The sequence below is a fragment of the Siniperca chuatsi genome, linkage group LG11, assembly GCF_020085105.1.
Source record: "Siniperca chuatsi isolate FFG_IHB_CAS linkage group LG11, ASM2008510v1, whole genome shotgun sequence".
In the NCBI taxonomy this organism is placed as follows: Eukaryota; Metazoa; Chordata; class Actinopteri; order Centrarchiformes; family Sinipercidae; genus Siniperca; species Siniperca chuatsi.
The window spans coordinates 10222229-10234312 of record NC_058052.1 but is presented as its reverse complement, the minus strand read 5'-3'; the positions used below and the strand labels follow the sequence as shown (position 1 = coordinate 10234312).

Genomic DNA, 12084 nt, shown 5'->3' with positions numbered 1-12084 from the left:
TGTTGCAGACTAGCTGTGGTATTTGTGTGTGTTGTGAGTGGGCTGAAGCAGCAGTGGGTGTTAAGGCACTCACCTCTCTTGCTTCAGCGCGTACTCCAGCATTTTGATCCTCCTCACAAGGTCTTTCTTCAAGTTCTCCTGGCCTTTCCTCTCCCCCTGTAGGAAGGCAATTTGAGCCTGAGAACACAAAAATAGGATTGTCAGGTCACATTTTAAAGTAGTAATAGATTTACAGTAGTTGCTTTTATAAATAGAGTCAATGTTTCCGGTGTTTTGGCATCTTAGATATGAGCTAGCTAGCAACAAAGACTTGACTTCAAAGACGCCTCCACGAGGCAACATCTGAGAACAACTACTTCTGTCAAGACTGAAATAGGATGATATCAAATCAATAAAAGTGTGGCATGATGGGAAATAAAAAGCCAATCTGTACTATTCTATTTTAATCTAGCCCACTCACTCTCCCACACACCAACCGTCCCCCCTCCCGCCTCTAAAATCCCGTCCATCCGCATGTCACTGTCTCTCCTCAGTAACAGGCAGCAGCTGTTCACGCATTCAGTCTGAGTCAGCATTACATTACATTACATTACATTGCTGGGTACCACACACACATGCTCACTTGTAATGAGTGGTAGAGAGGCTAGCCGCAGTGAAGCATACAGTACGTGACCTGCAGCAGATAAGTTAAACAGAGCAGGTCACACACTGAGCCAAACTATATCCATCTTACAGCAGGATCAGACACTGTACGATTGTAATAATCACACTATATTCCAGTCACAAGTATTCTGCCTTACAAATGGAAAAAAAAGGGAAAGATAAAATCATCGGACCAAGTTAATCTATGGAACAAGTTACTTTCTTTGCCCCAGAAGAGTTGATTGAAATTTTGTTAAGTGCTGCAGAGAGTGTTGGTCAGCCAGTCTGCTTCGCTAATGTCTGCAGGTGATTGGGTACAAATTATTCACAAAATACTTTGCCTTTGTCTTGCAACGATAATTACTAAATCATTAAAATCAAAATGCAGTCTAGTTTGTGCATGCTGTACACTGTCCGGGTGCTGCACTGTGCCCTGGCAGTTGAGTTCCGCCTTTTTGGTTCCATCAACATACCGTTGTTAGCTAAAGTTATTACAAAAATGTATTTTTGGCATTGTGAATCGATTAAGAATTGTAGAAGACCAATTTTTTCACCCACCCCTAGATATAACTACTGCCCTATTTATGTGATATAGCAAACTCAATTACTATAGCATCAACATTGATTTTCTAATTATAGGAAACAGGTAGGAAAAAGTTTGTAAATTAGCTTTAGGTAAGGCTAGCTGAGCTGCACTCCAGCTAGCATTAGCCTTAACTAGCTTGAGTGCAGTCTCTGTGGTGTGGTTTTTAAGTCTGTCTTGTCGTTCTTGCAAATTTAACATGCTGCTTATTTATTTAATTTCCTGAAAATTACACATTTCTATGGCATAACAACTTTTGTATGGTAAAACATATCAAAAATTCAGATTCTGGTCTTAACTCTTACCAAATATGTAGGCTTAGTTACTGCCTTTTCGCTTTGTAGGGCAGTATTGCTATAAATGTCTCTAAATTTCATTTAAATTTGGTAGGTGCCAAAGAAAAATCACCTAAGAATGAATTAGTTATTAATTATATATTTTCATAAATGTTTAAGTTACACAATAAACATGAAATAACTTTTGTTCTGCTGAAATCTTTGTTTTTCACTAGTGTATTGCCTTCCACTACCTGCTGAGGAGCAGAGAGAAACCAAAACCAAACACAACAAAATCTGTCCACAGTCTCCGTCCAGTATTTTAAGGGTAACAGCAAGGTGAAGACTGCCAACGACTCTAGAGGCTGCTAACGTCTCTAGAGGCTGCATTGTTTACAGAAAGAAGAAAAGGCATGCTGTTGTTTTCATTTCAGCACTTCAAAATTACACTCTCCTTTAGAGGACATCTCAGGGGGCAGGACACCTGACAATGAGCATAAGAGGTGCCACAGAGTGCCACTCTGGAGAAGACAGAATAATTGAAGTGCAATGTTTAAATATTATTTTGGATTAACACAAAGGGTTAACAAAATCTGAGAGTAAACCATTGGCACAGAAGAGCAGCGGCAAAAGATGGTAGATCCATTGCAAACAAGGATGGAGAAAAGCACCACAAGCCAAACTGCTCCCTGTATAACTTCAAAGAGTGAATTCCAGTTTTCTCTTGGGAATGGTTCAAATTCCACCACACATTAACATCTTAAAAGGGAATGAATTGTGACTTGATTCCCTGCATTTCACTCGACATGCAGAGGATGGTGCGAGTTTGAGTGGGCTGGATCACAGTTTCACACGGATAGCAAATAGCGCTGCTGCTGCCTGCAACAATGAGTCATGACAGCACTTCAAGCTGCCTCGTATTAAGAACAGCATCCACAGAGGAACTCATAACAACCTGCCTGCTAGAGCTACAGTGCCCATAGGATTTAGGGTACTGGTTCTCAGTTTGACAGTGTAAACAGCACCGAGTTTAGATGGCAACAGTCGCATGCTAGCAGTCTGCATAGATGCCAACAACTGAAGCTTTTGAAAGGTGGGTCAGCACACCACATGCATCACTCTACCTATTACATCTAGACAGTCTCCAATTCCTTATTCACCCTGCTTTATATACAACTACCCTCAGCTGGATCTATACTAATGCATTTTGGATTGACAACAATGTTAACAATGTTTAGTATGCACCTGACTTTCCACATTCCTGAGACAGCATCATTGAGTATTTACACAGAAAGCCAAAAGAAGAAAAGAAAGGTAGCTCCAAAAACTTTTTAACTTTACAAAAAGGCCATTGGTGCATTCATAAGCTCAGTTACAGTAACATGGAGCAGGGCAGACAATGAATAGAGAAAATACCAGCAAAGCCCCAGCAGTCATAGAAGAGTGAGTAAGTCATTCATTTTTTTACCTGATTAAAAATATTGATTTGTCCCAGTAGGTGGGTTGAAAAGGTTTTTGGATATGACAGGACGAAAAAACGCGGTGCAGATGACAACTAATGAACAACTTGCTTACATTCAATAAAGCAGGGAATGACTTTGTGCTGTCTTTGGAGGATTGGAGAGGAGGCACATAAAGGGGCACAAATAAGGCATTAGGAAAATATTGCATATGGAAAATGATCACTGTTTGTATTGGGCCAGACTGTGTAGTTCCCAAAATAACTTACTCTGGCTAAAGTGGCTCCAATCCAAATATCAATGAGGACCACTGCCTCAGGACATTGAAACTGTATCACATGCAACTGGGCTGCAGAAATTACAAATACCTCATTAAGCTAATTGCAGAGCTATTTTCCATTAAATGTCTCTTGATGTCCAGCTGAACACAGTCGATCTCTCTGGCTCAAATGTTAAAACAACACTGAGCAGAAACAACAAATTACCTATAAAAAGTGCCACGATCTCTTCAACAGACAAAACATCCCACTTATTCCAACAATGAGTGCTAAAGCATGGCCACACAGTAATGCCCTACCTCAAGAATGTCACATACAAGACGATGACAACGTGTAAGAACAGCTTGATAGGTTGTTAACTCACATGTCAAAAAACAGAGATTGCACATTGACTCATTTTTCACTGTGGATGAAACTATACATCTGCGTTAATTGATATAGTGAGCAACCATTCACTTCCTTATCCACATGAAGCGCTGGCCCAGGGACCCGTGGCGTCCTGCAGTGCCAGAGATAGAGAAGAGTGAAGCTCTGTGAAGCTCTGGCTCGCCATCTCTCCTCCATCAAACATTAACCTTGGGAGGAGTGCAAGTTAGGCCATAAAGAGACACAGGAAGCATTTAATTCCCGGCCTCACACTGCCTGCATTATTGGACTGCTGGATAATGGCTTCTTAGTCTGAGTAAGAGACATGTAGCATGGGGCATCCATCCAGGGCGCAGGGCTTTTCAGAGACAGGAAAAGGAGGCAGAAGAGACAGGCTAATATCTAGGGAGGAAAATAAACACCAGCCACTGGCTAAATTCTGGTGAGCTAAGGTAAGAAAGTTGGTCACAGTACCTTCTGCTTTGGAATACAGACAATCCTAGTTTGGGTGTCAGGTTTCTACTCTTAATTAATTAAACAAGGAAAAATGGGCTGACAGCAGCATCCAGTGCTACTTAATCACAATGAGACATTTGAAGACAAAAACACGTGAAACTGCACAAACATGCTCTTTTCAATTATGGTAAGTATTAAAAAGAGATACTAATTTCATGTCCCTTTTCAGCGCCATTTCAGTTGATGTCAGTCAAGTTAGTCTAATTTGGTTGTTGTTTTCCTGCTTTAAACCAATTTAAAGCGGGAAAACAGTTTTATTTTTAGAGTCATCACACTAGCACGGCATTGACAAAGTTAACATGTGGATTATTTAATCACACATTGCTGGCAGTGGATTACACAGACAACAGGATCAAGAGGAAATTCCACCAAATTTCATATCTTCTTTTCAACTTAATTTTCAGTCAGTCAATGTATGATGACTATAAACGATATCCCCAGTATTTATAATTAGATAAAAACCTTTAACTGGGATTTGGGAATTCCAGACATGTTTTTTCCCCAGACTTCTGCGTCATCGCGAAAGACATCTACAACACAATGAGGCCATTTTATCTAGACAGAGTGAACACTGAAAAATCCAGTACATCTGAACAGCAAGACTGAGCTCACTCCATTTGTAAAAGAATTTCAGTGGATACTCATACCACCTCAGGGCTTACACACAAACGCACACACACACACACACACACACACACACACACACACAAAATGGTCACACATGCAGGCCCTTCGGCCGCGGTCAGAGCTGAAGAAGGGAAAGGGGCTGGTATAAATCCCACATTTACAATGCAAACAACCTTTCATTTAGCCAACACCGGGTTTACTCTCACAGTTACCACAAACCAATGAGCACCATGATGGCAGACCTGATGACTAGCCAAGTACATTCCACACATGCCATTACACTAGTAGCCAGAGAAAAAAAGGCAGCAAAACAACTGAAGCAAGACAGAGGTTCTGGGGACTACTGTAACATGGCTACGGCAGTGTATTTTCTTTTTGTTCACAGAAAACATCACCACAGATCAACATAACCTCTGTATGGCTAAAATAGCTCACTTCAAGTAGGTTAAATTTTAAATATTAATGGCCACTTACAATAAAACTCCCTTAACTGCTGGTAAATTGCACTTTAAAAGATTATATTTACTCATAGAAATGTATTTTAAACAGCTTCTGTCTGGTCAGAAATTGATGATCTCATAAAGAGAAAAAAATGTAATTACTGTTGTGTAGACTGTCCATGCCCATTATGACGATGAGCTTCCTAGCTACTGTAGCTAGTAGTAATGACAGTACTTGGCCTGGTCTGATGGTGCTGACTGAAACTCCACAAAAAAAGGATTGACTAGCTTCCTGTGCGCACAGTCAACAGTCAGGTGTGCAACGTCTCCCGACAACCCGTAATCAAATACAAAAACATTTCATAACTAACATTACTGCCTACAGCAGGAAAGAGAAAATGCTTGAGACTTATTTTAATACCTTTTAAGGCCTTTGTTGAGGAACCTGAATTGAATGCTTTTAGGACTTTGAAAGACCTGCAGATACTCTGGATATCTATTATTTGCAATGAGTTTATTACTTCCCATAATGTTGACTTTTTTATGGTTACTGAGTCTTGGTTGGCAATAGATGACACTGTGCCACTGGTTGAAACATCACCTTCTGGCTACTCTTATTTAAAACAAGCCTAGAGTCTCAGGCAGGGGAGGTGGAGAGGCTTTGTTTTATACAAACTGCTTTAAATGCTCGATGATTGACCTTGGCATATTTTCATCCTTTGAGCATTTGTGCTTTCTTTTAAAAAGGTTCCTTGGAAGCTTTGTGTATACTAGTTGACAGACCACCAAAATCATCTGGTTTTATAAATGGATTTTATGAACTGCTCTTCATCATCATGCCAAAATATAAAAATATCTTAGGTGACTTCAACATCCATGTGTGCTGTCGTGACAATATTCTAGCCATGGAATTTTTAAAGCTAGTTGATTGACTTTTAACCTCTCTCGTGCTCTAACAGGGCCTAAACACAATAAGGGACATACTCTTGACTTGGTTTTGTGTTATGGCAGCATGATTAGTGATGCTATGTGCTAAGAAAGTGTGGTCACCTCCACATGTGCATTGCAGATATCAATAACTGAATGGTGTCAACTTTTCTACAGTTAAACTCAGAAAAATCTGAGATAATTATCACAGGTTGACATTCATCACAGAATTACATTTCTTCCCATCGTGGTCCCCTCTCATCCAACATTACTAACTCTTGCAGAAACCTCAGTATTATCTTTGATAACCACCTCAATTTCAACCAGCATATTAACTCTGTTGTCCGATCATGTTTTTCCTAATTAAAAAAATCAGGCCATTTTTATCTGCCAAGAACTTAGAAAACACTAATCAATGATTTCATTTCTTCCTGGTTAGATTACTGCAATGCACTCTTTTCTTGCCTCACACAACAAAACCTCAATAAACTTCAGCTGTTTTGAAATACCGCAGCCAGACTCATAACCAGGTCCAACAGGAGAGAACACATCTCACCGGTTTTAAAATCACTTCAGTCGCTCCCAGTCCGTCTTCGAATAGATTTTCAAATTTTAATGATCACTTTTAAGGCTCATAGAGGGTTAGCTCCAGAATATATAGCTGACCTCCTGACCCCCTACTACCCTAAATGCAACTTGAGATCCTCTGGTAGGTCATTCCTGGCCATTCCTCAGTTTAACCTTAAAACTAAAGGTGACCGGGCCTTTACTGTTAGGCCCCCCAGTTGTGGAATGACCTGCCGGAGATGATCAGGGAAGCTAACACATTGTCTTCTTTTAAGTCAGTTTTTAAATCTCACTATTTTCGACTTGCTTTTTTATTAATTTTACTGTTTGTTTTATTATCTTTCATTTTATTTTATCATATTTTGCTTATTATCACTGTTTACATATAATTTAAAAAGACAATAAGCAAAGTGCTTTGTAATTTGTTTTGAAAAGCGCTATATAAATAAAAGGTATTATTTATTATTATTTTCTGGCAAATCCAGCAAATAAAATACCTGACAAATCAAAGATCATCATTGCAATGATGCAAACATCACAAAATCCAATACGGCCATAAAGGAGACCTGCTCACTGATCTGTAACATTGCCCACAATGGTCTCATACATCCAGAGATATTAGTAGTAATAGTGACAGCAACCATAAATGGTAGAGCAACATTTCTGATGGTAGACAATTTTACACAGTATAAAACATCATTACACCCTTATTTGCAACAGAATGATTTGTGATTATGATGACTGATTTCTAAAATTAAGTTCAGGTGGATTATCTCTCTACCCTCGTAAGGATCTTCAGTAACTACTAACTCGAGTTTCACATCCAGCTGTCTCTTCACATCCTCCTCTGCTAAAGATGATGAGGGTAATACGAGTCCTTGCACTAAAACTGGTTGTCTTTCCACAACCACATTCTGTCTCAGAGAGCATCTGGAAAACGGCTACATACTAGGGGTTTAACGGTACACAAAATTCACGGTTCAGTATGTACCTCGGATTTAGGGTCACGGTTTGATAAGTTTTCGGTACAGCAGGAAAACAAAAACAAAAAAAAATTATTTTTGTAATTTATTTTGAAAAATGTAAACATTAAACAGTGGCTCATTGGCCATAATTCTTACTCTAACAGTCAATGCACTCAAATACTGTCAATAAGAAAAAATCAATAACAAATAACACAAATGTAAGTAATGCTCCATCGTAAGACTCTGACCTGTTGATAATTCCTGAACAACTACAGCTCGTGCTGGTTTATATAGAGCAGCGCAACGGACTGACTGAAATGCACACGTGAAGGCACACTGTAGCACGGCTCAAGCACTTTGAGCATATGCTTAAATTTGGTATTCTCAATGACCGAGTATGGCCGTATATCTGCAGCGAAAAATACTCCTATAGCATTAGTTATTACTTTGGCACGGTCTGACTCTGCAGTGAGAGGCTGCCTGAACGCTGCGGGGAGAAGGACTCGCCTTCCAGTCTGGTTTTGTCTCGTTCTGCTAATCAACAGATTCGGGTGATGCCGTCGTAAATGACACGTTTGAAGTGTTTCCACAGACATACCCGACTTCAATTGAACAATGTCGGCATACAGTTTGATACTAATTGTTGTCCATTTTCGCTGTAACTAACCGGGAAACCGTAATGCTCCCATACTGTGGCTCTAAATGTCACGGGAGGATCCTCCAGCTCAGTGTTTACTGTACGGAGGCAGCGACACTACAAGAGCTTGACTAACCGGCCTAAGCCGACTGGCAGCGGTGCGCTGCCAAAACGTTCCGGGTAAAACTAGCGTTCAACAATTTCTGTTCCGCGCATGCGAGTAGTCGACATAAACAGGCTATTTTGACAGTAATAGTTTGGGTGACAGGGCGTACCGATCCGAGGAAGTCGCATACCGAACCAAACGGATTCGGGACGAATACACGTACCGTTACACCCCAACTACATACTAATGAGTATGTATGCGTATTATATAATCATCAGACTGACTGTCGGGTGTGGGTATCAAACAAACCGCTTAGCTCAATCCACTGTTCCATTTTGTTCCTCCTGTGCCACAGAAGCAGTGAGTTACATTGTGAAATGCTGAGGCCCTGTGATCATGGCTGGAGTTCACTCCTTCAAATGCAGACCCTGCTCATGTCCACAGGCACAGATTCAGGATTGCTTTGAGGGTCAGGGTGAGACAATGAGCTGCTCAAACTGGGATTTAATAAAAAGATTTCTGCTCAGTTATCTGGAATGAGCCAAGCTGTGCCTTCCATCTCTTGTACAACACCCAGAAAACAAAAGAAAATCCTTATACTGCCAGAGATTGCTCACAGTCAAAATCTTCTCTCTTTTCCGAGTTTCCACTTGAGCTGCATTTTACACTTTGCCGTCACACAGCTCACATCAAGTTGACACTGCAGTGCTACCTTACAGGGGGTGCAAACAAAGGCAGTGTGTTGGGCTTCTTGAGGACAAGGGTGCTGCATCCCATGTTGCTGCATTAATATTACATAAGGCTCACAGCGCACATGCACACACTCACATACTGTATGCAGGCCAAGAGCTAAATTTTTCAACATCAGCATTTTCTCTGACAAATAGGTTGTGTGACTGTAAGGTGTGGTCCTGGCAGAACCATGTTGAAAACAACATTTACAGCAGCTTCACAATCTAGAGAGTAAAGATGCACTGCAGAGTGAATAAGATTTGAAATGGGAGAAAATAATCAGACTCTGATGTTGTAAAAAGCTTTCAAATTTAGGTCTGACTCCATTTCTGGCAAAATGTGATCGTCTGTCCAGTTATTAGCCAGCATCAGAAACAAAGTGTAAGAACCCAATAAAAGGCATCCGGAGTTGAACCGGTGACAATGTGCTTTAATGATTGGCACCTTAACCTCTGGGCCAATGGGTTGCCCCAGTCCTTAACATTTTTATATGATGCAAAAAGAGAGCAGAATAAAATTATATTACTTGGGCCAATATTGCATTACTGTAATATATAAAAAAAAAAAAATGTAGGACTCTGACATAGTTTTTCCAAATGAAAAGGTCCCCAGCTGTATCCAGTTATTACAGGTTAACATATACATGTCAATGCAAAAAATCTAAAATAAATCAAAATCCAGTCATATACAGAACGAACCAAGTTGCACAACATACTTAAAATCTATATGCAGACGTAGATTGTACATACACTGTATGTAGAAGTGTAACAAAAAATATCACTAACCATTTATTTGAAAGCCGAAAAACACTCTTGTGCCATCAAAAAGTGGGAAAAACAATATTATCATGATTTTCACCATTTCATCTGGTGAGTACACCAATTTACAACTCTTGACAGACTGGCGACCTGAGATTTACTGTAAAACTGGGGGAGGCAGGCAACTTTGTGGCACAACCAGGCAGCTATCCCACACACCCACGTAGACAGATGAAGGCTGTAAGTGTGAATGGAGGGAGGAGAAGGGAATTAACAGGCCGACAAGGCAGCTCTACAGCATAGAGAAAGGCTCTGGTGTGAGTCCAACAGGGACAGTAGAGCAAAGCTCAGAGGACCAGGCTTTAGTTAATAAACAAGGGTTCTCTCTCTCTCTCTCTCTCTCTCTCTCTCTCTCTCTCTCTCTCGAAAACCGAAAAACACAAACCCTTTTAAAACTACTCACGATTATCTGTACAGCGAATATTTGATATACACTGCAATGACTGTCTTTGTGGTGCTTCTAGTGTATATTACCACAGTCTGTCTTAAACCTATGACTGAGGATGGAGATGTTTGTGGTCTACACCCTGGTTACATGAGAAAGGATGTGAGCAGTTGTGTAGCATTAGCTTTTATGTGAATTGGTATTCTTTTAACATTTGTAGAGACTAAAGTTTCTATGTTAATAGATGAGAGCAACAACACTGAGAAAAGAGAACATATATTCTTGGTGAGGAAGAATGTACTTTTTTGTACCCACTCTGAGGCGCACACTGGGAGGGCAAACAAAAATAACTGCACATTGGGGGGTGGATGTAGTATCGACTGAGGAATGACGGTGACACCCATTTCTGAATGCTGCGGTACGTGCATGTGTACGTTTGTGCATGATTTAGTCCTTCTTATTGCCACACCATTGAGCTAAATATGCCTCGGGCTTTTCCATTAGAAAAAGTAAACATGAGATCACAGTAATAAGTCATCTAACTGAGGCAGGCTAATTCTAGGCAGCGCTACAGTTTGCTGCGAATATCGTGAGCCACATAATAATCTTGCTCATGTTAAAAGCTTTTCCTTTAGGAATACAATCCAGTGAAAATATGCGGGTCCACGTTTCAGTCTGCACACACATAGAGCCACCTTACACCCTGAGTCACCTTCAACCTTCTACTGGTGTCAAATTATGGCTGCTGATGGATCCTTCTGGCAAGGAGATACCCTATGGAGCAGGGATTTCCCCATAACTGGAGGGCTGATGAAGCGCACTGGAGCACTGCCTGACCTGTACAGGGCATAACTCAACCGGGTTACCGGGCATGGAAAAGATCTGTGCTAATACGGCAGGGTGATAACAATTAAATCGATACCCTGATATTAATAATATTTTATTCTGATAGATATACATTACAATATGGCAAAAGGTATGCAAAATCACCTTTTGTTCAATACAAAGAACTGTCTTCCACTGATACGTATTACGTCATAAATCTCTGCAGACATGTAAAGCAAAAACTAATTTTGTTCTTTAATTAAAATTGGCTGGACAAGAGAAAATTGTAAAACTACATAAACACAATGCAATTATAATGACAATTGGAATGATTGAATTATCACCCTGCCCAACTAAACGCTAAATGCTTTAAGGTCAATGGCAGCATGCTGTGTATTCAATGCTAATTAAAAATAAAATACACTTGGATGGTATGCACCACTAATCACACTTGAACCCCACACAAATTGGGCTAACCCATGACCTGGTTTCTGTGCCAAAATAAAGTTACTCTGAGTGCTAAATTGTTCAGGCGTTCAACAGGAAATAAATCAAAAAACATTTTGATTATCATTTAATTAAAGTGGAAATGATAACTCGATGAATTGAATCAAATTAATCAACAACTATTTTAATAATCAAGTAATCATTTAAGTCTTTTTTAAAGCAAAAATGACAGACATCCTCTGGTTTCAGCTTCTGGAATGTGAATATTTGCTGCTTTTATTTGATTGTAAACTGTTGATCGGACAAAACAAAACATTTGAAGATGTCACCTTAGACACCATTTTATGACATGAATAATGAATAATATTGATATGAATAATATGAATATCTTTGGGTTTTGGACTGTTGGTCAGAGAAATGTGAAGACCTGTAAAACCCAATTCCACTATTTCTTGACAATTTAAAAGAATAAATAATTAATTGCATAA

General features: G+C 39.8%; 1 protein-coding gene across 6 annotated transcripts in view; it reads right to left on the bottom strand.

The window, feature by feature from the left end:
- Positions 1 to 12084, bottom strand: part of LOC122884718 (striatin-like) — a 31438-nt gene that overhangs the window by 16299 nt on the left and 3055 nt on the right. For all 6 annotated transcript variants that reach the window (XM_044215000.1, XM_044215002.1, XM_044214998.1 and 3 more), the window contains exon 2: positions 74 to 177. In XM_044215000.1, coding sequence (XP_044070935.1) covers positions 74 to 177 — 104 coding nt within the window. The remainder of the gene's footprint in view (positions 1 to 73; positions 178 to 12084) is intronic.